This window comes from Mauremys reevesii, linkage group 1 (genome assembly GCF_016161935.1).
Source record: "Mauremys reevesii isolate NIE-2019 linkage group 1, ASM1616193v1, whole genome shotgun sequence".
Lineage (NCBI taxonomy): Eukaryota > Metazoa > Chordata > Testudines > Geoemydidae > Mauremys > Mauremys reevesii.
In genome coordinates, this window is record NC_052623.1 from 244,615,082 (window position 1) to 244,642,939 (window position 27,858).

General features: G+C 40.5%; 1 protein-coding gene across 5 annotated transcripts in view; it reads right to left on the bottom strand.

Moving 5' to 3' along the window:
- The window catches only part of PLEKHA5 (pleckstrin homology domain containing A5), a 285,024-nt gene that overhangs the window by 36,311 nt on the left and 220,855 nt on the right, over positions 1-27,858 (bottom strand). For all 5 annotated transcript variants that reach the window (XM_039544466.1, XM_039544476.1, XM_039544484.1 and 2 more), the window contains 3 exons: positions 11,456-11,518; positions 7,639-7,719; positions 7,354-7,503 (listed from right to left, as the gene is read on the bottom strand). In XM_039544466.1, coding sequence (XP_039400400.1) covers positions 7,354-7,503; positions 7,639-7,719; positions 11,456-11,518 — 294 coding nt within the window. The remainder of the gene's footprint in view (positions 1-7,353; positions 7,504-7,638; positions 7,720-11,455; positions 11,519-27,858) is intronic.

Genomic DNA, 27,858 nt, shown 5'->3' on the forward strand with positions numbered 1-27,858 from the left:
TCTCTTACAATGTTGGAATGGTGACAAGTTGGAGGGTGACATGATTGTGCCTTTTTTGGTCTTTGAAAGTGCAAGGCTTGTGAGACAGACATTGTCCCGTCAAAGAGAATCAGGATTAACTTTCCCTTCTTTAGGTTCCCCCCTTCCATCTGTCTTGTTGATGTTTAATGTAAGATATTGATGGACTCTGGGCAGGGGTCAGAGTTATAACCAGGATGTCTCCTTTTTGTGTTTGTTTTCATGGGTAAGACAACGGCTTCTGTTTATTGGTGATTACCGATTTGTCTTAACCCTTTGAAGAGTCTGTCACGACTGATTTATATTTGGGGATCAGGCTGGGAGCCTTGGGCAGGGACAGGGAGCTACAGCAGGAATAGTATTTTCCACCTACAGAAATGGTCTGAGTATGGAGGGGCCATGCCTGGTCCAGGGAAAGGAACATAACCTGTCTGCTTCCCCAGGCAAACAGCCACAGTATTATATTTGTTGGCACCCTAGCTAACTGGCTAGCTGACTGTAGGGGGGATATGGGGAAGGGAGGAGGAGGAGGATGGGAGTGTCTCAATGATGCAACAGTGCTGTCATTCATTGCAACAAGTCTGAGGCAGGGCTGTTGTCACGGAGCACATTAGCAGCAGGACCACTGTGACCTGAGAAGCCACTTAAGAGCATCAAGAGCTGCAGGGAATAGAAGAAGCAGTAGTGCTGTCCTCAGGTTCTCCTTTGCTAATGAGTAGAACAGCCACATTGCTTCTGCTGTTCCTTCCTGTTTTCAGTCCAGTTCCAGATCTGGAAACTGATCAGTCAGCTCTGTGTGACACACTTCCAAACATGGTTGGGACTGGCAAGCTTCCCCAGAGTTCCTGTGAAAAGTGGACAGGAGGTGGCAGTGGCCAACCCCCCTTCATGGGTCTGGATTCTTCTAGGGATTATGTGTTTAACTAACATTAATCACTAAGTATAATTGGACTGTTGTATTTAGTTTTGTATCAGCTGTGTCATGGTGAATCCTGGGCAGTCCCATTTTAGGATTAATGACAACCAGCGGACATAATATTAAATATAATAAATCTTTTCTAGACAAGAGTATTGAATACTATGTCTAAAATGTATTTCTCTTGAGTAAAGAAGCCCACTGAGAGAATATAAGTTTCAAATGACACAGGATGAAGAAAGTGTTTAAATTTAGAATCAAGATGACTGTCACAAATGGAGGTCTGTAGCCTGCCTTTTGCATCATTCTGGAAGCAGAGAAAACTAACAAAGGTTTTCAGTAGGGGCAATCCTATTCCCTAGCCATGACATAATGTCTAGTCAGCCTCTGACCACAAGGACAGAGAAAAATCCACCATTAAAACAGTGGAAGATGAAGGGAACACAACATTTGCAGAGTGCAGAAATGTTCCATTTATTCAACTGTATGCAGGGCTATTAATCAAAGTTTCTGAGCCTAGTAATGAGGCATCCATCTTGCTAAAAAATGTTATTTGAGACACCGCTACACTATAAATCACATTCCAACCTGCTTTAATAGTCATCTGTGATGGCAAACAAATATTTTAAAATGCAACTGTTTAAGTTTTTCTTTTCACTGTTAAACATTAAAACAGGTTGGGAGCTAGTGTACAGTTTTATATATGAGACTCCCTCTGATAGGGTGTATCTGGCCTTTTCAGCTCCCTACAGGAGGCCTTGTGGTCCTATTACACCCTGTACCAGAAGCAGTGAAGGTGGGTCCTCCAGGCCTGCTTAGGGAGACCTTACGGAAGCAATCATAGCCCAGCAGGCTCAGGTAAAAGAAGCTGTAGGGGCTTAGCAGGTTGGTTCCTGCTGGGACCAGAGGACCAAAGAAGCTCTCTGACTAAAAGAAGCCCAAAAAGTATCAGAGTTTTATGGCTGTCTGAACTTACACGCAGACTGAAGAGGGAGAAGAACCTAAGGATGCTAGCCCTGAGATCGCACTGGATATCCAAGGGGCCCAGTAAGAAGAGGGCCAGGGAAATAGCAGCAACGGACTGGAGTAAGCAGTATGTGGCTGCTGTGTGTAGAATCCTGGGGTTGTAATCCAGAGTAGTGTGTGGGCCTGAACAAAGAGCTGAATTTAGAGGGCCCATAGCTAGGGATGAAAATCCTAGAGAGGGAAAATAGATTGCTTATTTGTTGGAGTCCAATACGTTATTAGGGTGTTCATTTGGATTTTGTGACTCAATGAGTGCCAAGCCACTGAAGACTAACAAAGGTCTGCTGACAGCCTGCAAGGGGCACCAGAGATGAGAAAAGGACTGTGGTACCATACCCAGTTGCTGGGAGGTGCTCAAGAGGTGAATGCCCCTTTACACTCCCACCTGCATCTGTTGCATGGCAACAAGTGGTGATTCTTATATAAACTCTGCTGGGCTATGCCAAGTGGATGAAGTTTCTTTTTACAACCTTTAGTATTCCACAGGTGCCATTCTGTGCATTTCACTTTTAAGCTAAAGTTTACTTAAATTCAATCCCTTGATAATATATCACACGCATATTATTGAAGTTTTTCCTAACATCAAAGAGTCAAATTCTGCATTGTGTGTGGCCCACTGACTTCACTGGGATTGTATTAGGCACAAATCAGAGGATAAATCTAGTCCAATACTATTACCCATCCAAACTGATAACCAGTTTTCCCCCAGCAAAAATCAAGTACTTGAACAAAATTATCCTTTTGAAACAGCTTACAACAGTGTGGGAAATAAGGGAGTCCACTTAACATTACATCAGTCGAGGGACTCTCTTCATAAATTACCAAAGCTCTGAAGAATAAATGAGAGCATTCCAATATATGTTTCCACTGTACACAGCAGCAACCAACAAAAAGAAAAGGTTATTTATAGTAACTGTAGTTCAAGATGTGACACAAACGTGTACTCCACTTAGATGTGTGTGCACTCAGAGAATTTTGCCTAGCAGTACCCATAGAGGGGTGGTGCTCCTGCCTTGTGGCCGTAGCCCTTCCCCAGCTATATGAGGCAGCACCACCCTGACCCCATTCTGTCCTTTCACACTGAATATCATGAGACAAGACTCCAATGCAGAGAAGATGAAGAGAGGGTTGTGGAATACATTTCTGCATCACATTTTGAAGAACTACAGTTACAGTAACTAACTTTCTTCTTCAAGTAGATGCAGCAAATTATTCCACTTAGCTGACTCACAAGAAGTACCCCCCAAGAGACGGGGCTAGAGTCTACCTAAACAAGGACTGCAGGACCACCCTATCAAAACTTTCATCCTGAAAGATGCGGTGATGGCATAATGGTTCAATAAACATATGTACGGACGACCACGTAGCAGCCCTGCAAATGTCCAATATTGGGACATCACTGAGTAACGCTATTGATGTTGCATGAGCTCTTGTAGAATGAACTTGCACTCTCTGAGGAGGCATAGCTGAAGCTATTTCATACAATCTTGATATAGGAGGTTATCCATTTAGAGATCATATGAAGAGATCATCTGACACTTCATATGATCTGCATGTGACACAAACAGGCAAGGCAAAGCACATAACTGTTTAATCCCATCCAGAAAGAAGGCTAGACATTCCCTGACATTTAATGTGTGGAGACACTGCTCCTCCGGAGATGAATACGACTTAGGGAAGAATGCAGGTAAATATACTGCCTGCTTCAAATGAAACTGTGAAACCACTTTAGATAAAAAGTTGGGGTACGGTCGTAAAGTCACTCTGACCTTGGAGAACTGTGTATACGGAGGCTCTGCCATCAGAGCCTGCAACTCAGACTCTCCTTGTTGTTATCGTTACCAGGAATGCAGTTTTCTGACACAAAAACAAAAAGGAATAAAATACCAGGAGTTCGAACAGAGGTCACATTAAAGCCACTAGGACAGTGTTACAGTTCCACGGAGGAAGTGGCTCTCAGACTGGAAGATGGAGATGAAGCCCTTTTAAGAATCTTGCTACCATGGCATTGGAGAAGGCTGATTTTCTCTGACTGTGGGGAATAAAAGGCTGATATCACTGCCAGATGCACTTTCATTGAACTAAGTGCAAGTCCCAACCACTGAAGGTGCAGCAGGATACTCCAAGATGTCCTGGATAGAAGCCAGCGTCAGTTGAATTCCATAGCCCAGTGACCACACTGAACACTGCTTCCATTTAGCTGAATAGCCCATTCTGGTAGATGGCTTTCTTGTTGTGTAGTACCTATTGAACAGCTGCTGAACACTGCTCTTCCTCCTCATTTAGCCATGTCATGAGATGGAGGGAACTGAGTGTAGGATAGAGGGTGCGAACGTTATTCTGAGTGAGTAGTTCAGGATGGAGAAGCAGCAATATGGGGATGCTGAACCAACAGTGTGAGAAGACTAGAGATGTGTGCTCCCCCTTGCTTGTTCACATAATACATCTTGTTGGTATTTTCAGTAAGTATGTGAACCACTGAACCCAATAGTCCAGAAAAGGATGACATACATTGTAGATGTCCCCAAGCTCCAGCACGTTGATATGCAGTGAGGCCTCCTGCTCCCATCACAGACCTTGGACTTTCAGTGACCCCAGGTGTGCTCCCCAATCCATCAGGGACGTGTTGGTGACAACAGACCTGGTTGGCAAGGGGCAGACAAAGGGAATGAATGCCCTAGCAAATGTTCTCTAGATGCATCCACCACTGCAAGGAGTCCAGGACCAATAGAGGATGATAGAACAATCTGTCTAGTGGGTGAATAGTCAGATGGTACTGTCCTGAGTACATATGGTGTGTGTGTGAGTGTGAGTGTATGAGAGAGAGAGAGAGAGAGAGAGAGAGAGAGAAACCTTGCAGATTGGACTACCTGCATGCAAGTGGACATATGGCCCAAGAGCTTCAGGCACATCAGGGACACTGACATGGAAAGCTGAGACTGCAGACTGAGGCAAAGTTGGCAAATTGCCTGAAAACTGTTGGTCGGCAGAAATGCTCCTGAACGTGAAGAATTTACTACTGCCCCAACAAACTCAATTTTCTGAGCGGCAACTGAAATTGACTTCCAGTATTTAGGATAAGAACCAGATGGTTGAGCAAATGCAAAGTACTGTTGATGTGAGCAAGAACTTTCTTTTTGAACCTGCCCCTCAGTAACCAGACACCCAGATACAGAAAGATGTGGGTTCCTTTCTTCATGAAATATGCCATCACAATGACCATGCATTTGGTAAAAACCCAGGGGGGTGCAGAAGACAAATGGAAGCAGCATGTACTGAAAATGACACTGCTACAACAAATTGAAAGTATTTTCTATGGCCTAGCAAAATCACCACATGGAAGTAGGTATACTGAAGGTCCAGAGCAGTAAACCAGCCATTCTGAGACAACGCAGGGAGGACAGTCGATAAAATGACCATTCGGAATGTCATTTATCCAATATAATTGTTGAGGCCATGAAGCTCAAGAATGGGTCTCACCTCTACCTTGGATTTGGACACCAGAAAGTACTGGGAATAGAAACTATAACCCTGATGTTCCAGCGGCACCTCCTCTGCTGCTCCCAAAGCCAGCAAAGAGCGAACCTGCTTCCTGAGAGGGGTCCCTGAAGAAGGACTGAAGGAGGAAGGATAGAAAGGAACTGGATGACACAGCCCAACAATGGTGATTGAACCCCAAGCATTGTGAAAGCAGGCCAGCCTGTTCCCAAATGGAGGAAGTGGGGAGAAAGGAGAAATGACTGGAACACTGTGGTGGACCAACGGAGTTAAATGGGGTGCTTGGGAGGCACTAAGAGAGGGAATGTGGATTAGTCGAACCCCAGACCCGACAGCTTTCTCCTATGGTACCTATGACCCTTTCTGGGATAGTCCTGCTGTCTCTGGGGAGGGAAAGGCTTTCCAAATGTGTGCTGAGCCCAGCACCAGCCCTACTTCCACTGATTGTGAAAGAGAGATCTCAGGGTACCGTGCAGACAAACTTTCAGCTTCAGCAGCCTGCCCAGCCAATGGGGCTATAAAAGACGCAGGGCTGCAAAGTCCTGGACCAAGAGCGAGGTAGGAACTGAAAGACAGAGGAGGTTCATTGGCTCCTGATTAATCGCTGGCGTAGAAACAGCGGGTGTCAGCATCATCCTCGTCAGTTCCCGTGGCCAGAATTGGAGTCAACGGCATGGTGTCTCCGACCAGCCTTACATAGTATACTGGGAAGTGGTTGACAGGTCATGGTCCATCCTGTGAATTGGCATTCATCCGGTGCTGATCCACGCTTCTTCTGGAGGAGGGAGACAAGTCCCCACAGGGCCTGGAGCAACCGTGGTCAGTCTTATGCGACCTTTTCCTTGATGCACTTGACAAGGAACAACTCCCCTGTGTTTCCGGAGAAGCGCCAGCTCCATGACGACGATGGCCTTGGTGCTGAAGCAGGCCTGTTTGAGCAAGCGTTGCTTCAGCTGAAGATCCCTTGCCACCTAAGTCCATTTGGTGAATGATCTGCAAATCGAACTACTGCTCCTTGACATGGGCTTCACCTAGGCACAGCAAGCACCATGTGTGGATCATTGAAGGGGACTGCTTCCTCAAACAACGTCAATCCTGTTGAGGGCATCACCAGGGAAACACTTAAACTACAGCTAACACTAAATCTAATTAACGCTATACTATGGGTACTAATTAATTATATACAACTAGAAAAGTCACTAAAAATAGTGGGATTGTGAGGTGAAAACCACCCACAGTTCTGACTCCAGCCATGGGGGGTAAGAAAGAACATGGGGGGCTCGGGGCAGTGCTGCCTCATATATCTAGGAGAGAAACTGTGGCCATGAGGTGCAAGCATAGCCCCTATACAGGTACTACTAGGGAAAATTCTCCAGCTCCAGCATTGTGGGCACACACATACATAAGTGGAATACACTGCTACATCTACTCTAAGAAGAACATATAGTAAACTTAACAGGACAATATGACCTCTCTGGTTGCTTCTATTGTATATTAACATATTTACAAAGGAGCCAATAAATTTTTGAAAAATTAAGTGCAGCATCTTAAGTTATCATCAGAACTTCTCAATAAGATATGGTTTATTGGTATTATACAACTCACTCTATCATCAACTTTTCATCTCACAGAAAAAAGTTGCCAAATCAATTAAAGTTTGTATGCATGTGTCCCTTTTAAAGTAATTTAAGGCAAAAGATTTCACTTGTTGACTGGATTAAAAAGAACATTTTTCTATCTGGCTCACCAGAAGCTCGAGGTAAATGAAAGACAATTTAAAGATGCTGGGAAATAATAAAGAAAGAACCCGTAGACAACTCAATTAAAAGTACCAACATGAAGAAAAATCGCTTAACACCTCATTGAGTTTTACTGGCAAAAAATCTATTACTTACTGCAGTAGCTCGAGACACTTCTCGACAAGTGCTAAGCAGTCCATTCTGTAAATCATCTCGCTGTAAGACTACATTCTGTATGGCAGCTGGGTTATCTGCATTCATTTCTATCTCTTGACTGGCTGATAGCAAAGCTTGCTCAAGCGTGTACTATTATAATAAAAAGAATTAATTTTTAATGTTCTGCATCATTGGGTTGATTTTCTTTTTACTTTAGATATCAGTGTTGTGATAATAGCCATGTAAAATAACATCCATTTTAGGTAATAAATATAATTGTCCTACTTTCTCCTTGTGTAGCTGCTGAAGTTTCTCTTCCAGTGCTTGTACCACTTTATCTTGTTCACATAATCGGCTGAGCTTAGTCTAGTTTAAGAGAAGATGGTTGTAATTAGTATTTATTATTCTGCATATCATCTATATTAACACAGTATCAAACCATTTCACGAATATTAAAGTTTTGTTATTACTATATATTTAACTTTAAATGTTGTAAAGTTGAATATTGAATTTTCAAAGCAGCCTAAGAGACTCTGAAAAAGACCCTATGAAATTACAGTAATACTCTAGTTTAAACAGCATGGGTCAAATGTACTAACTAATTATTCTACAGCCAAGTCTTCTAGATTTCACAGCAGCTTTTACTAGAGCTGATCCCACTATTTTGACCCACCTGCAGGCCTTGGTTGGGGTACATATTAAATAGATCCATTCTTTTCTATCCTATATTACAGAAAGTTGTTTTGAGCAATTACTCACCAAAGGCGAAAGCAATCTTGTGGGAGCCCCGTGTGGTTCTATTTTCACACCTTTCTGTTAAACACATATGTGTGACTACTCTGGTGATAGATTATTTGGTTTGCAATGTCATCAGTTTGAAGATGATGGGCAGCACTAAGTCTTTTACTTTACACAGTACTAAGTACTATCAAATTGCTAAAACACACAGACATCTGAATTTCAGCTGCTGATGTGTTCTGTGGAGGCAATGGTTTCTCTAAAAAAAAGTCTTCCATTGCCAAGTTTTATTTTAAGGGCCAGCTTTCTTCTGAAGAACTCATCAGTAGTATAGGTTTCCATTACACTGACAAAGAGATTCCAGCATAGGCAAAAATAAAATCTGTTGTCAGTTATGGTTTTTATTCCCATCAGCGTACATAGGGTATATAAAGATTCTCACATTTCCTGTAATGAAATGTAATGGATTTTACAGTCAAATAAAACTTTACACACATACTGCTAGAATTTAACTAATTCAAAGACATTAGCTTGACTCATTCTGCTGGCATACATCCAATCAGAAGTCCACCAGAAGGTCAGAGCAGCATAAGGCACCAGCAACATTTACTGCACTGGGGTGCTGCTCAGGATGCCCAGCAATACACTTAATTAGAATATCTTGTGGACAGCTTTCAACAACTGGAGGGTAAGGCTAACTCCCCAGGGAGGGAGGAGGTAAAACAAACTGACTGACCTTCCCTAGGGATCAAATAGCCCTGCTGGCCTGAAGGTGCAATTTGCCTCCCTTTGTGCTAGTAGAGTGAACCAGGCCCAAATTACTTACAGAAAGACCAGATGAAGCGAATGGTCTCAGCACCAACAAGTGGAAATGGCTTTAATTTAAGAAAGGCTGTGGAGAATCTGGATATGTCCACTTTCAGCCTCCTTTTTAGGCATGTTAACACACAGTGGTATCAAATATACACTGAGTTATGTTGTGAGGTTGCACTAACCTTTTATCTTGCTTTCTGAAACACTCAAATCTGCTCAATGACATTTTTGCTTATGTATTAAATACTTTTTTTTCTAAATCTCAAATGTAAACTTATAAAACAGCTTTTTACATTTTACTGTATTAGACTTAGAGAGTAAAGTGAGTTGTCATCAAATGAATGGAAAAGGTAAAATATTTGTATTTAACATAAGTCAAGTAAGGCATTGTACCCACCTGTCTTTTGTGTTAGACTCAAATAGTGAAACATTTAGGGCTTGTCTATACTGGCAAGTTTCTGTGCAGTAAAGCAGCTTTTTGAGCTCAAACTGCAAACGTGTACACACTGCTAAGCCACTACGTGCGCAGAAACTCTTCAGTTGCAGCGCTTCAAAAAAACCATCTCGACAAGAGTCATAAGGCTATTTGTGCAGAGGCTCCAGCATTCTATTGCCAATGTAGACACTTGATTGCTTTCTGAGCTGTAATTGGCCTCCGGAGCTGTCCCATAATGCCTCAAGTGACCACTCTACTCATGAGTTTTGAACTCGGCTGCCCTGAGACATGCACTCCTCCCCTTTCAAAGCACCATTTCTGACAGCCGTTGTGTGCTGATCTGCTCCAGGACACAAAGCAAACCATTAATGTGGAATGGTGCTGTTGAACACAGAGGCAGGTGTGTGTCGGTGTGTGAGTGTGAATGAGAGAGAGAGGCTTCTGTGCAGAGAGCCCAGGGAGGGAGGCGGGGGCTGATGTCAGGGTTTCCCCCTCCCCCAGGACTTGTTAACTGGTTACTTCCGGCCACTGTCTGAACTTAGAAGACAGCATGCTGACACACACTGTCCCCCAGAACAGTCTCTTCCCCCCCAACCCCCACACTCTCCCTATCACACACATTCCTTCCCCCCCCCCCCCCAACTTCAGTTGAAAAGCAGCTGGCAATGTAGTAGGATGCCCAATGAACAATGGGATTGAGAAACCTGCATCATGTGATGCTGTGTCTGCCCCATGAGGCACTGAAAACCCTTCCCAAAGCACCCTGTGGCCAGTTGCACAGTGCAATAGATACCACAATGCACTGCTGTCTTTGCCACTGCAAGAGCTGCTAATGTGAATGTGCTCCAGTGTCACAAAGAGCATAGTGTGGACATGCAACATTGTTTAATCCCAGTGTTCTAATAAAAGTGGTATAACTTGCCAGTGTAGACATACCCTTAGAAAACACTTTCTTCTGTGGCCTGAGTTTAGGCAATAAAGCATCTGCAAAACCTTCTACAATTAATGTACATGGCTCAGTTGGACAGGACACATTCATGTTGTAATATTTAGCCTCAACTAACATGCCTTATCTCACATACTATATTTAGTGAATAGGTAACCTTCCATTTCTGTCACTCACAGAAACCAGCTGAGCCAGTTTTGTGCATGTTTATAACTAAAATGAGAACAAACCACGTGTAAATGTAATGCTATTTTTTCCTGTAATCCCTTTATAGTGGCTGAAGCTTTAAAACTGAAATTTGACATGGACAGTAGTCATGAAAAAGGACTATATGCATTTAATAGCTTTAAAGTAATTGATTTCAAAACTTACCCATTTTAAAACTGCATATGGAACATGTACTTTAGAAAAGGCCTACAGGTCTACAAACAGTGCATCTAAGGCCTGGTCTACACAGGGGGCTGGGCAGAGGAGGGATTGATCTAAGTTACGCAACTTCAGCTACGTGAATAATGTAACTGAAGTTGATGTACTTACATCGACTTACCGGGGTGTCTTCACTTCACTGACGCTCTCCTGTCGACCCCGCCTGCGCCTCTCACCCTGGTGGAGTACCGGAGTCGACAAGAGAGCGCTTGGAGATCGATTTATTGCATCTAGACTAGACATGATAGATCAACCACCGCTGGATCGATCGCTGCCCGTCGATCCAGCAGGTAATGTAGACAAGCCCTTAGTGTAGACTTGTTGATTCAAGAGACTTACATAAATAAGTATTGTAAGTTTCTTGGTGATTCGAGGGATTTTTTTTTCAATACGCACGCACACACCAAATTCACTTACAGTACTAGTATCTCCCCAACCCCAATAAATTCAAAACCAGCTATGGGATATTTGCTCAAAGATCCAGGAATATTTCCACCAACTTTCAGAAATAATTCCCCTTTGAGCACAGACAAATGCTGGAAAATTTCAGGCCAAAATGTGATAATTTCAGAAAGCTAGAAGCATGACAACTGGGGGTTATAATGGAAATGTCCCCCCCCCACTTTAACTAAAGCAATTGCTACTAGTTTTATATTAAGTAGTTTTTGCATCTAAATTTTATGACCAGGGTAGAAACTTCTAGATCAGAATATCAACACAGTAAGCCAAAAACAAATACTTACATCTGTATCCAATTCTTCAGATCTATATTTGTATAGTGTACCCCTACATTCTTCTTGTGTCAACTATAAGGAAGAATAATATTTACATAAAATAATTTCCCACCAGAACCATGAAAATGATGTTTATCTCAGAGTTAAAATTTTAATACTCCAAAATCAGATTCCATTTGAATGCCAAACATTTAATGTATGACTATATATACACAATACACAATATTTAAATCTCAGTTACTTAATGTACCTAATGCAATGTCAAATAGGGATTGTCAGAAGGAGAAAGGTGTATCACAGTTATTTTCTCAAACTATTAAATCTTGCTAATTAAAACTGAAACTGTGGAATTATGTTAAGTTTATTAGGCATGCATAATTCTTCAGAAAAATATTGAGTGCTACAGTTGCAATATAAAAGTTGAATCAAATCTAGACTGTGTAGTAGATAAAATTACATCCTGATTAGATACACACACACAATTATATATCACTATATTAATTTTCATGTGTGCATTCTAAATACAGGACCTTATTCTGCTCTCTTTTATGTTAATGGAGGTGTATAGAAATTCCAATGTGTTCCAATGTAGTTACAAATTTACACCAGAGTAACTAAGAACAGAATTGGCTCTTTGTGTATATAGTGTGTGTACGATATACAGATATATACACTTTTTTGGCATGTATGTGGGATTTTCTTCAGCTTTCTTTTAGATACGGTATTCCACACTACAGCAATTACTGTAAATGGATACAGTTGTATTTCCTGTGCTGAGGTATGCAAACTCTTTTTACCAAGGTTATGACTGACATCCTACTCAGCAGTAGAAGGGATCCTCAGGACTCTGATTTTATATGAGCAAATGCTCAACACATTAACTTTTTACTTCTTTTCATCTCTAGACTGACTGCTAGCGATATATTTTAAAATACTTAAAATGGGCTAACATATATAGATACCCATTTGTGCCAAACTTTTTATATCCCATTTTAGTTAATACATAAAATATATGAATATTCATTCATTCCTAACATATACATACAACAAATAAATACATTTATTTAACTGGAACATTTTTATATCAATTGTGCAAAAAAGAGACTATAGAAACACAAGTCCAAAGGAGGTTTATAAATGCAAGGATTGGGGAGAGTTAAACATACAAGCATTCCAAACATACAATAAACCTTTAAAAGACTTAAGTGTTTCATTTCAAGACATTATTTCCACATACCTCATGCAAATGCATCTGGTGACATTTTAAAAGTATGTATAGTGTATTAAAACCACATAGTAACTTTCTTTGAAATGAATATTTAATGAAAATGAGTATCAGAATATGAAAAAGCCACAGCACTTTTGCACTTCATTAAGATTATAACCTTTTTTTTTTTTAACAAAAATCTATTTAAACCTCTAATAGTGTAGAAACAATATATTTTTTAAAAAACCCTCCTTTCCGAACTAAAGCTTTTATCTTAACTAAAGAAAGAACTTAGGAATGGAAATATTTTAAGAGTGTGCTCATAAGCATGGTCAATATAAATCTGGCCCAGACCCCCAAAAATATGGTTAAAACCTTAAACTGATTTCTGTGTAACTCAACAGGGACATTATGTAGCTTTTCAAGACCCCAAATTTATCTTTCCAGAACACACTAAGATATTATGCAGCTTCCTTGGATGATGATATACAAAATAAATCTTTTCAAGTTTAGTGACTTTTTAAAAAGTTCATTTATTTGTGTTCTCAGAAGCCAAATCTTAATTATAGTGTAGCTTAAAATAGGCTGATGATCTATCATCCACACCTATTCCTATTAAATAGGTATTTAGAAAATCTAAATGCACTTTTAATGAGATAGGTATAGAACTTTAAATTTAATACCTGAAAATAATTACTTGTAAAATACTTTGATTCAAATAGTATTAAGTTTGAGTTTACCCCACACAGGCAATGAAATGGTTAATGCTGGTTGCTTTTGGAGGGTGGGCCAGACTCAATTAAAAGATGAGTCCAGCTGGGGGAGGAGCTATGTGCTTTCTATAAAGCAAGGAAACTAAACCCCGGTCTACACTACGAGTTTAGGTTGAATTTAGCAGCCGTAGATCGATTTAACCCTGTACTCGTCCACACGACGAAGCCATTTTTGTCAACTTAAAGGGCGCTTAAAATCGATTTCTGTACTCCTCCCCGATGAGGGGATTAGCGCTGAAATTGACATTGCCGGGTCGAATTTGGGGTAGAGTGGATGAAATTCTACAGTATTGGCCTCCGGGAGCTATCCCAGGGTGCTCCATTGTGACCGGTCTGGACAGCACTTTCAACTCAGATGCACTGGCCAGGTACACAGGAAAAGCCCCAGGAACTTTTGAATTTCATTTCCTGTTTGGTCAGCGTGGCAAGCTGATCAGCACAGGTGACCATGCAGATCTCATCAGCAGAGGTGACCATGGAGTCCCAGAATTGCAAAAGAGCTCCTGCATGGACCGAACAGGAGGTACTGCATCTGATCGCTGTATGGGGAAACGAATCTGTACTATCCAAACTCTGTTCCAAAAGACGAAATGCCAAAATATTTGAAAAAAATCTCCAAGGCCATGAAGGACAGAGGCTATAACAGGGACCTGCAGCAGTGCCACGTGAAACTTAAGGAGCTCAGGTAAGCCTACCAAAAAAAAACAAAGAGGCAAATGGCTGCTCTGGGTCAGAGCCCCAGACATGCCGCTTCTATGAGCAGGTGCATGCAGTTCTAGGGGGGGCCCCCACCATTACCCCACCCCTGTCCGTGGACACCTGCAAGGGGGGAATCTCATGCAACTGGGATGAGGATTTTGTGGACGAGGAAGATGAGGAGGTGGACGATGAGGATAGCGCACAGCACGCAAGCGGAGAAACCGTTCTCCCAGACAGCCAGGAACTGTTACTCACCCTGGAGCCAATACCCTCCCAACCCAGGCTCCTGGACCTTGAATGTGGAGAAGGGACCTCTGGTGAGTGTACCTTTGTAAATATAATACATGGTTTAAAAGCAAGCGTGTTTAATGACTAATTTGCCCTGAAGATTTAAAGAAGCCAAAAGACTCTGGCTTACCATGGCTGCCTGCAAGCCGACTTCTGTTGCCCTGCCCTGTGTGTGAGATCTCTCACACCAAACCAGCAGCCCCTCAATATAAGAGGCAAAATGTGACCTTGTACTCTAAAATGTGTCTTTTTAAATACTACTCTCCCTTTTTTTTTTCCTACCACAGCTGCAAATGTTTCAACGCTCCCCCTATCATCTCCATCCCAGAGGCTAGCGTAGATAAGAAGGCGAAAAAAATGCACTCACAATGAAATGTTCTCTGAGCTCATGCAGTCCTCCCGCACTGAAAGAGTCCAGCAAAATGCATGGAGGCAATGTCAGAGTCCAGGAAAGCACAAAATGAACGTGAGGACAGGAGGCTAGAAGATAGATGGCTGGAGGAAGAGGAGAGGTGGCGGTAGCATGATGAGAAGAGGCAGGAGACAATGCTGAGGCTACTGGAGGATCAAACTGATATGCTCCGGTGTATGGTTGAGCAGCAGGAAAAGCAGCAGGAGCACAGCCCGCCACTTCAGCCCATTTAACCAACCGCCCTCCTCCCCACGGGGCACCCAACCACTCCACTTGGGACTGCCCAAGCAACAGAAGACTGGCATTCAATAAGTTGTGAAGTGCAGTGTGGCCTTGTCCTTCTCTCCTCCCCTTCTCCCCCACCCCTCCCGGGCTACCTTGGCAGTTATCCCCCTATTTGTGTGACGAATCAATAAAGAATGCATAAATTTGAAACAACAATGACTTTATTGCCTCTGCAAGCGGTGATCAAACGGGGGAGGGGAGAGTGATTGTTTTACAGGGAAGTAAAAGTGAACCAAGGGGGCAGGTTTTCATCAAGAAGAAACAAACAAAACTTTCACACCATAGCCTGGCCAGTCATCAAACTGGCTTTCAAAGCTTCTCTAATGCGCAGCACGCTCTGCTGTGCTCTTCTAACCGCCCCGGTGTCTGGCTGTACGTAAGGAGCGTCCAGGCGATTTGCCTCAACCTCCCACCCTGCCATAAACATCTCCCTCTTACTCTCACAGATATTGTGGAGCACACAGCAAGCAGTAATAACTATGGGAATATTGGTTTTGCTGAGATCTGAGTCAGCAAACTGCGCCAGCGCACTTTTAAACATCCAAATGCACATTCTACCACCATTCTGCACTTGCTCAGCCTATAGTTGAACAGCTCCTGACTACTGTCATGCGGAAGTTTCGCAGACATTGGGATTCATGCCAGACCTGCAACACTATGCAGTCCCACCAGTCTGCTTGTTTCCAGAGCCCAGAATCGGCGTACCACAGCATGAACCTGCCCCATTACCAGGGCCCGCGCTTTGAGAGAAGTCTGTGTCCACGTCCTCATCACTCTTGTCGCCTCCTTGCCTGCTTTTGCAGGTTCTGGTTCTGCATATACTGCAGGATAATGCGTGAGGTGTTTACAACAGTGATAACTGCCGTGGTGATCTGAGCAGGCTCCATGCTTGCCATGGTATGGCATCTGCAGGACAGCAGAGTTGCAGCAGAAGCGGTGGATGATGGAATAGATATTTATAGAGAGATGCCATAAAAATAGATTTTTATAGAGAACGACAAGAGGACCTGCGAGGTGGATTCATGGGAGCAGAGTGGCGGTGAAAGCGGTGGTTAGAATGCCAGTTTTTCCAACCTATTGCACCATCTGCAGCCAGAGCAGGAGAGCAGAGTGGCAGCAGAAACAGTTTTTCAATGACTATGGTTAGCAGTCCTACTGCACCATCTGCTGAAAGCAATATGGCGCCCGCATGGAAAAAAGTGCAAAACAATTGTCTGCCATTGCTTTCAAGGAGGGAGGGCAGCTGACAACATGTACCCAAAACCACCCGCAACAATGTTTTTGCCCCATCAGGCATTGGGAGCTCAACCCAGAATTCCAATGGGCAGCGGAGACTATGGGAACTGTGGGATAGCTACCCACAGTGCAATGCTCCGAGAGTCGACACTAGCCATGGTACTGTGGATGCACACTGCCGACTTAATGTGCTTAGTGGGGACACACACAACTGTATAAAATCGCTTCCTAAAAAATCGACTTCTATAAATTTGACCTAATTTCGTAGTGTAGACAAACCCTAAGAGTAGAAAAGGGCTGCAGGGAGAAAGGGGAAGAACCTTATAGTCTCTCTCTGGGTAGTAGAGAGCAGAGAAGCTTCAGGACAGATTTTACATCCTGGGCTTGATGGAATAGGCTAACAGGGGTGCAGGGCACCTAGTGCTAGTGCACCTGAGTGAAAGCCAACTCACAGGCAGAAAGTTGAGGATTCAGACAAGGGAAAGATTCCACGAAGGTAGTCTCTGAGTCAGAACTCTCTAGAAAAACAGAGAGCTGAGGATGACTCAGGATAATTTAAAAGTTCAAGCCTGGAGAAGGGGCCAAAGTTGCTTTTGTTGTGATTTATAATTTTCCTTTTGTAGCATGAAGCCCTGGGGCCCTTGGCTCTAATAGAGTGGAACAGAAGAGGAGCCCTGGAGGAGTGGCAGATGTCATACTGATGCTCAGTGTCATGTGGAACACTAACACACCAGAAGGGGAGAGACTTTTAAATGACCTGGCCAGAGGGCCATGTCACAAGAAGAGAGACAACCACAGGGTCTGAGCAGCTGATGGCAGGGGATGTTAAATGACAAGAGAGCTGCTAAGGGGCATGCCTGCAGTGAGCGTACTTTTTTACAGTCTATAATAGCCACTGAAATGTTTCCATTCTTTTACAGTTTTATCAGTAATACACAACAGGCAGAAACTTCTAGAGAAGCACTTCACCTCCACACAATAGAGAATATTGTAAAACAACATTTTATATTCATTTAACACAGAAAATCTGAAAATTATATGAACTACTTTGCCCATCACTGTCAATGCAGCAGCTACTTTGCAGTAGCAGTAGCAAATCTACTAGATGGTTTAGGGCAAGATGTAAAGAACACCATCATATTCAATTGGAACTGAGGTAGCTTACACTACCTCTTGGAGCGTGCTAAGGGATATTTAGTGACCAAGTGGCCATGAGTCCGTTTTTATGTTGCATCCAGTGGAACTGCCTCCAGTGACAGTTCCTTTTTACACCCTGCCAAGGCACTGATTTAAGAGGCACTGTCACATCACTTCCCACAGACTTGTGAGTTTTCCTTTAAGACTTCCTATCCAAGTACTGACATAGCCTATTCCTGCTAACATTGAAATATATAGTGAAATCACACTGTATGAGTGCAGAGGAATTAATAGCAATTTAAATACTCCTGAAGTATTAGTTATTGCTTGCTGTTAGTGTAAGTTACATGTATAGTTGGGGCAAATATTTCTCTGTGTACGCAGTTACATTGGTGTTACACAACTGCCATTGCATTCAATGAGAAATGTTTAATGTCCATTATGTAATGCTGAAAATATCTCTCTACCTATCTGTGAATTAAGTCTTGTGCACAATATGTATATCTACAAAGAAGAATTTAGCAAGTAGAGATTTCAAAAGTTACAGAAACATAGTCCATCTAGTCCAGTATCGCATCTTAGACAATGGGCAATATCTGCTGAATCACGGCAAAGTATAAAACCATGAAAATGGACATTATGTAAGATGTTCATGGGGAAGTTTTTTTCCTAACCTAAGGCAACTATTGGAGGGTTTATTTCCTGAATCACGAGGGCTTATATCCTTGTGTTTTTATTTTAGCCAGTGTAAGTGCAGATGTTAATACACATTTCTAAAACTTTTTAAAATTACACAAACCTGCTGCCTAAATAAAGTCTTGTGGCATGGAATTTCACAACTGATGGCATGTTTAACATCTTTTGGGAGACTGTTCTAGTGAGGAAATTAAACAAAAAGTTGGGGCTTTTGTGCGGAGGGTGAGACTAAGATTCTAGTAGCATTTTTTAAAAGGCCCTTTTCACTCATTAGTATGAACACATGGACCTATTCGACACTCAGTGATACTTTCATGTAATTTAGCTGAAAGAGTATGTCTTTCGTAGTAAGAATATACTGTGGTTTGAATATATTATGTATCAGTTGTGAAAACTGCATTTTGCATAATGCAACACATAGAATTTCAAATAGGGACAAGAAATGCAGGAAAAGAGGATGTAGCCCAAATAAGAATGTTGAACAAATTCAGAAACAAAGCTTAAAAAATATTTCTAAACATCAGGATCATAAGCTAATAGCCCATCAACAGCTTTAATTTGTGTAACTGGTGAACAGTGTATGACAACTCAACATCTTGCTGTCCTAGACTGAAGTATGGGGCAACGATCTGTTTTTAAATGTTTTCCAATTTCTTGGGCATAAACATGCTGACATTAGGCATGCATGTTATCTTGTTCTAACCAGATTTTAATCTTGTCTTTTCAGTGTCATTGTGCTTTATACACACAATATTCTGACTCATTCATGTTAAAATCCTGTGTGATCTTTAAAATATGAAAAGTCAACACAGTACAGGAAGTTGTCTCAAATTTTAAACCTTAGTTTAGGCGTATTTGTGAATTTGCACCAAAAGAATCCCCTTCAGATAACATTAATATACCTCACTTAACACTGAGAAAAGGACAGACTGTCTAGAGATGTTGCAAAGAGACAATCTAAAATTTTCTCCAATTTACTGTTTGTACTGTTAGGTACTGGTTCAGGCTCTCCATCTAATTGTACCTGAATGTGTCCAGCAGAGCTAGCCAAAAAGGATAGGAAGCTGGTTATTACTACATTTCTTCAATATGAATAAAAAGTTAACGTACATCATATATTACTTATTCAGGATCAAGCTAATATTCAAAGAACCCAGCTAAAAGTTCTGGCTTGCTGGCAGGGGAGAACTCCTCCTCCGAATACGTTAAGCAAGGGTGACCACATTTCTAAATACCTATTCTCTTTCTGGCTCTTAGCCTGTGTACATACTTGGGGTGAAAGCTTTCCCATTACAAGGACAGTCCATATTTTAATAGACCACAGTCCCACAGGAGTTCAAACGTTCCCAATAAGGTGCAATACAAAATACAGCTCCTAAGAATTAAAAAGAATTTAATTTGACATTCTGCTTACTGGAACATTAAGCAGGTAAAGGGGGTCCAGGAGGCTGGCATTTTGTCATAAAATAAATCTCAGTAATTTCCTTCCAAAACAATGTAAGGTCTCATCTACATGAGGACATCAGGAAAGTTCATCTGAATCAACTAAAGGTGTAAATTTCAGTGGATGAATTTTACTGTATTAAATCTCTGTGTGAACACTTATTCAGAATTAAAGTGGCCTTAATTTGGTTTAGTTTAATTCACTTTGGAAATGATCCAAGCTGAACTTTAATTCTGAATGGGGTATTCCCACAGTGGCTTAATGTGGCTTAAAACTAATCCACTGAAAATTCACATCTTTAGTTAATTTGGATTAATTTTCCTGATGTCTGTGTGTTGACAAGCCCCAATTCCTGGATAGAACCACCACATGTGCAGGTATGTTTCCCTTTCCCTGTAATCCTTCAAACAAAGTGCCTTCCTAGTTCCAAAAATATGATGGATCTTACCAGGAATTTCTTTATGAGCTACACAAATTGAGGGTTTATATTGCCTTTCCCATATCAGCCAGATAAATTTATTTGCCTAAATACCCCTCCCATCTTTTCATTTGGGTTGTTTTCTTAACATTTTTTTCATTCAATAAAACTGTATATATGTTGGAAATTAAATCTTTTGTTCCAGGCTCAACTCCTCAAATGTGGTTGAAAGCATAGACTGAGTTGCCCCATATCCAGATCTCACAATAAAATGTTTGACTTGTAAATACTGAAAATACAGGATCTTTATGTTGTTGTTTACATTACTACATACCTGGTTATGGTTTCAAATCAGGACCCAGGAACAACTATCTAAATTGAGTAATCTCAGCTGTTACCCACAACAAATAGCCACTTTGATATTTGCTAGGGATAAATTCACAGTTGTAAATGAAAGTAGCTAAGAGAGGGCATCTGATAAGAATGTAGAAGAAAATTTGTTCAAGGTGGTCTGGATGAATAGGTGATCTTTTATTTTTGGTGACCTAAATTTCTTTTTAACCCAATAATTACCATGAATTTGGACTCCAGCCTTTTTTAAAAAAAAAATAAGAAATTTAGAGCTGTGAAAGAACAATGACTGACTAAAAATGACAGTCCCTTATTTATGCAGTACAACACACTTTCCCCTGCACTATCCTGCCAATGCATCTCAAAACACCATTCTTGAGGGACCATATCTCTGGGGGAGAGAGGGTAGTTCAGTCTTCATGACCCTTCAGATTCATGGTCTCTGACAAGGTTGTCAGGAAGGTGCTATTTCAGTGTCAAATATAAAATGATGTTATCTCTACCATAAAACAGGCTTTAATATGTACATGGATTATTTTAACCAGTTAAGAAAATATTAAAAATTGATGGCATTTTTCAAAAAATTTTCAGCAGTGGGACAGCTTTTAAACATATAAAAATCTTATTGAGTTTGGGTCTGGAGGAACCCTCGCACTCCCATTGCACCCCTAATCCTTCAAAGTTGTGTGTGAAAAAAAACTGTCTTTTGGCACACAAGAGCAGGAGATTGGTTCCAGGAAAATCTGTTAATGCAAGCCATTGTTTCAGCCCAAGAGAAACTAGAGATTCAAAGCACTTCCCCTTTACCTTAAGATACCTGGCTGTTTTCCTAAACATTTAGAAATATTCTACACTGTGATATGCATGGAAGCTATATTACAGTGGCATAGCACCATCAATGAGCATTCTACAGAGCAGAATTTGTCTTACTCCCTTCATAGAATATCAGGGTTGGAAGGGACCTCAGGAGGTCATCTAGTTCAACCCCGTTGCTCAAAGCAGGACCAATCCCCAGACAGATTTTTGCCCCGATCCCTAAATGGCCCCCTCAAGGATTGAACTCACAATCTTGGGTATAGCAGGCTAATGCTCAAACCACTAAGCTATCCCCTCCTTTCTAGCCATGAAACTTTATTAACCATTCTTCCTCTTTTGAAGTAATTCCTGAATTTGAAGGGAACAGGTCAAATATTTATTCTGTTTGGCATCCAGAGATTTTCATAGCTGAATTAGCTGCAAAATACAGCAATCACTTAAAGAAGAATGCTTAGGCTTCTTTAAAACTTTGACATTTGAAATACAGTATTTTGTGCAGCAAAACTCGTGTCTAAGGAACTACTGCACTTACAGATTTGTATTGGCCATGCTTATAAGTTAATGCAGGTCTCAACCCAAAGACATATTTCCATTCAGCACATTTTCCCCCTCTTAATGTCGCAGCAGAGTTGCAACCATGACTATATAGTCTAGAAATGTGTACTCTGGTAGGTTTGCTATGACTTTATTAATAAAACATTGCCCATTGGATCTACAATCTCCAAATCTGTATATTTTGATCCATTTTTCTCCAAGAACTAACTAGGTGCAAACAAACAAACAAAAATATCTAGAAATCCATCTCCTAAAATGAAGCAAGTTGCCAGATATGACCAGGTAAACACCAATGGCATGCTTTTGTGTTGAACAAAAAGAAGCACCTGTGAAAGCTAATTGTGCATAGGACCACGTTAAGACAAATGTTGGAAGCTTGTTGGAAATTTTATGAGACCTGCATATGATACCAAATGATCAAACATTCTAGACAGAAAAAGTTATCCAAAAGGGTACACTTAATATACTCAACAACAAAAGCGTTCAGCAAAAGCCATGCTAATAATATCGCAGCATTTTATAAAGCATGAGTGATTTGTGGTTTTTCAAAACAAATAAGAGAAACACTGATGTTATGAGTAAATCTGAAGAACAACCAAAAACTGTCACTGAGGAAAATTTTCGCAGATGATAAAGCAATTTCATTCACTGTCCAAGACCTTACTTGCTGGTACAGTTGTGGTCTTAGCGCCGAGTTCTCAATCATAGTGTGAACCATGGTGATTAAAGGTTCATTCTCTTTCATCTATTTCAAATCAGGAGGAGCATACAGCAAACATCAGTTTACACCATAGCTAGATTTGAAAGACGACACTGTAAATATAGCCTCTACTTCAATATTTTTTTCTAATAATGCAGCAGTTTAAATTTTAACCAATGCCTTTACAGATTCCATCATTTAGAAAAAATAAATATTTGAAAAACATAAGTGATAAATATCAAACTCATGTTTCCCATATACAAAAGAATATGTTACTATATTAATATTTCATAAAAGCTGCATCATTTCCACTTTGGTTCATGTCACTAGTAAGTCTAATTACTTCAGATGTTTCACCAATAAACTCAAGTTACAATAGGTAAAACATCAGGAACAACTGGATAAAATACTGAGTAGCCAAACCATACTACTTAGAAATAAGCCAGCTAGATTTAAAGTAATTTAAAACACAAATACAGTAATTTAAATATGCAGTAAGAAACATCCAAATTCTTATCCGAGAACCATTTCATAAAATAGTCCCCCAGACATTAAAATGTAGATTACACCTTCTGTATGTTACGAGTTATTTGAGCCCTTCTGGAACTGAACACTAAGATCAAGTTTACAATGATCTATACTAGTACTTCACAATTAACAATGCAGCAATTTTTATGCAGCACTTTTTTATATACAAAAAGTACTCAATTATATTAGTTATTGCATTTACCCATATATGGCTAAGAAACCATCTGTTGCACATTTCAAGCTAGGTTGGACATATGTGCTGCCATATTTGCAGAACAAATCTTTTACATTTACTGCCACAAGTGCAATTGTTCAAAACAGGTTCTGTGATCATTTATGGAAAAAAAGTATAGAATTAGGCATTCAAAAAAACCCAAGCAACGTATAGAGCAAATGGCCATATTATGCCAGCATGCTGGTGAGAATTCTTACAATCTTATAAGATTTTTGAATATTGTGTTAGGTAGAGCTGGTTAAGAAATATTTTTGTTCCTGTCAAAAAACAATATAAAGTTAAAAAGTTTGTCAAAAATTTTCTTCAGAAGTTTTTAGACTTTGTTGAAAAACCAAAAACCGTAATTTTCAGTTTTAGGGGTGAAAAATTCTGTTTTCCCAACAAAAACTCAAAAAATATAAAAAATGGATATTTACTTTAGAAATGTCCAGTTTGATATGCCATTTTTTGTAGAAAGACAGTTCTTGTGCTACAGCAATTTTACATCCAGCTGTAGAGGATGTATGTGTGTGATCTCTCTTAACAACTGTATACACAGTAGATTTTTATATGGACTAACTATTGTCTCACCAATTTGATGTGACAGACAACAAGCTGCTGCTCTGCTGCCCACTGAAAGGCACTTTTTCCAACCCAAGTGACGACAATTTCCCCATAAACTGAAAATTCCAATTTGTGTGAGGTTTTAGGGGGGTCCCAACCTTCTGTATCAGTGGTACCTCACTAATTTGCACTGGCTAAGGACCCCATAATTTGTACCAAAACAACTGTTTTTCCTCCCATTCTCAGTAAAGTTATAATCATTACATTTAAAAAGCAAATACTTCTAGTATACTATGAAGAATCAAATTTGAATTACAAATAAAGAAAGATAATATACTTCATTTAGTAATTGTATGATACATTCTTTGCTTTATTGTGCATTCACTTATTCACTCATCTGCAACATTCATTAATTCACAATGGGTTACCAGGTATTAGTGGGAAATACTGAGGTTCCAGTATATGTGAGGAATATATTTCATACTGTGCCTCTAATGAGACAGTTGTCTTAATTTACAGGACAATATATAACTATTATAGTCAGCAGTAGAGTCTGAGAGGCAAAAGCAGGCCCATCTTGGATTAAAGAGAAATAGTCTTCACTTATTTACATTTTGTCCATTTTTACTCCAATCCCACTAGGTAAAGATCCTTATGCCACAGGGAACATTTGAAAGTATTTATTTCAGTACCATTTTTCTAGCAAGATTTCTTTCCCCTATTCCTATAGTATATTGTTGACAAACCTAAGAGAAGCAGAATAAGGTAATAGTCACATATGAAATACTTAAGTGTTCACTAAGTTTAAAACTCTCAAAGACTCTGTTTTTGTCCTACTTTGCAACAAGAGTTACTTGCTGCTCTAGCTTCTTTACACAAGTTTGTCTCGGCTGATAACTACCTGTCAGCAGATCAGTAGCATTCTACACTAAGAGGGCAATTTTTGAGTCATGTGACCAAATTTTAAACTGGCCCGTGATGAAGGAAAATACCGTATCTACAATAGTGAGGTTCCCCATAATATGCAGTAAATAGGAAACGAATAAAAAGCAGAGCTAGTAAAAAAAACATTTTCCCCCTTTTATAGAAAACATTTAATTTTTGTATAAATTTTCCACAAATTTCAATTTTTTGGCTAAATTTGAAAACAAAAATTTCTATCAAGAAGGGCCTTTTTGGAGTTGTCGTCTAAACAGGGAGCTGAGCCTATGGAAGAGAGTGGGAATACCAAGTATCTGAACTACATCTTTCATGATGTACAAGGGTCTCCCCTCTTCCTGGAGGGAGGTGGTGTATTATGGCAGTCCCGGGCCATGTTAATATTAAACAAAACTAATAATGCTGTACACCAATCAAGAGCTCTTCTGGAAACAACTAAAGTGTGACAGAACTAATTTAAACTCACTACATAACAAATTGCTGAAAACTTGAACAAAATAATTTTAACTAAAGAGCCAAAATACTGTCAACTAAATAGGCTGTTTCGAAGCTGAACCATTTCACCGAGACTTATTAATTACTAGCAAGTTTTCTAAGATCCAGGGCTCTTTGGAACCTCTGACTACAGCGAGTGAGCAAGAGATGGACCTGAATTGAGAGACTGATCTTTTAATCCAAAAACAAATGTTTTAAACACAATTCTGTTTTGTGAAGACATTTGAAAGGTTTTGGTTTTGTTCTAACACAGAACAAAAACAAATCCTGAAAATTTGAAATGTATTATGAAACTGAGTTTTCATCCTCCAGGCAGCTGTAATTTTAATACTACAGTAAAAGCTTTTTTATCCAGCATATTTGGGGACGGGGGGGGGGGGGGGCGCGTTGCTGGTAAGTCAAAAATTCCGGTTAACTAAGAGGGAGTGAGTGAGTTTGGGTGAGGGAGGGGGCTCAGGACTGGGAGTTAGGATGCAAGAAGGGGTGTGGGATGCAGGCTCTGGGAGGGAACTTAGGTGCTGGGGGGGGGTGTCTCAGGTATGGGGTTGGGGTGCAGGAGGGGTTTCAGGATGCTGGATCCGGGCGGTGCTTATCTTGAGTAGCTCCACGCAAGCAGCAACATGTCTCTGCTGCTCCTTGGCAAAGGCACGGCCAGGCAGCTCTGCACGCTGCCTCCACCCTCAGGCGCTTCCCGCAGCTCCCATTGGCCATGGTCCTTGGCCAATGGAAGCTGCAGAGCCAGTGCTTGGGGAAGGGTGGGGGCAGTGCATGGTGCCCCCATGGCCATTCCTCCGCCTAGGAGCAGCAGGGACACGTCACCGCTTGCGGGGAGCTGCCCAAGGTGAGTGCCACCCAGATCTGGCATCCTAAAATGCCCGTTTCTAGAGCTTTCCAGATGGTAAAGTATCAGATAACACAACTTTTACTGTATCTTGGGGGACCTCTTCCTCCATTTTTACTAGAGGAGGTTAACAGCACCTCATAATTTTGACTGGAAAGGTAACTGCTCAACAGCAATCCCAGTCCCTAAATACCAGGGAGGGTCAACAATTGGGAATCAATCCTCTATACAAAACATTGCAAAGTACTGACCAAAAGGCCATTCCAGCAGAACTCATGATTTTTATATCCCTATGAAAATTATGTTTTTTACTGACAGACCGTTAAATGTTTAATATTTGTCAAGAGGTAATACAATATATATCCAATTTCACTCTACCATTTTTTATAAATACTAACCCACAGATATGCAGTACAATTATCTGAACAGAAGTGGTAGAGCAAAATGGAGCCTAAACTGAGTAAGACAGCAACTTAGCCACAGTACTAACATAAAAACAGATCCAAATTGTATTATGAGTGCTAGGAAAACAAAATTTTACAGAACAGCTGCACCATAACACAATAATAATAGTGCATTTATATAGTAGTTTTATCTGAGGATACAAAGTTCTTTTTACAAACTTAAATTAAAATTGTGACACATGGCCAAAAAGGATTAAGTACGGTAACTTGCAGGCTAATTGACCCAGATTCAATCTTTAGAGACATGTTAGAAAAATATGTAAATATAATTAGGGCCATTCCATGTTAGATAGGCTACAGCTTTAAAATGTAAACTTGTATTGTTAAAGAACTGGAAGAAGATAGAGATTGCAGTAGTCTATGTTTACCCCGTCTTGTTAGAGATTGACAATGTAACCAAAAGGTTCCTGTCTAGGGCTGTATCCTAAATAACATTCAGATGGAACTTAGACAATGACATTATTTCACCCATTTGTCTCTTTAAAGTTTGTGGTAAACTGTCTATAAACTGCTTAATGGATAATTACCTTATGTTAATCCATATAGTTAATTACTGGTGATGGTTAGGAAACAGAAGGTTACTTCAAAAGCCCATTGTTCACCCAAGGACAGCATGCTGCCCAGGAACTGTATAAAGGACTCTTTGGACCTGATCCTTTCATCTCAAATCTGCTCATGTTTTATCAGGGGAAGCACTGAGCCGCAAGATTGAGGTCTCCAAATTCATTTGGATCACCCAGGTATTGGACATTGCACTAAATCTATGGACTAATTCTAAGAACTCTATGCAACTCCACAACTCACCATCTCTACTATGAAACTGATCTCAGAACTGTATTTAAGTCTGTATGTATACTGATCTTTTAACCAATACGTTCACTTTTCTTTAATAAATTTTAGTTTAGTTAATAAGAATTGGCTGTAAGCATATATTTGGGTACTATCTAAAGTATTCATTAACTTGGGAGGTAATGTGTCTGATCCTTTAGGATTGGTACAACTTTTTATGTGATGAACAAGATTTCCAGTAATCCCCATCATATTTGACTTTGCTGTCTAGAAGGGTGCCCAAGGCTGGGTTGCTTAAGGGAATTGTGTTTTGGCTTCTGTGTAACCAGTAAAGTATTGTAAAAGCTGTTTTGGTGCTGGCTGGGTGAATCTAAGTGTTGGAATAACCACCAGTTCTGGGGACTGTCTGCCCCATTCTTTGCAATTTGCCCTAATTGAGCAACCTCAGTATGACCTCCTCCCCCGGAATCCCAGTCACAAAAGTATTACACATAAGCCAGCTAAAGTACAAAATGGTTTAATGAAATGCCCAATGCCATAAAGCAAATCAGTAGCAGAACT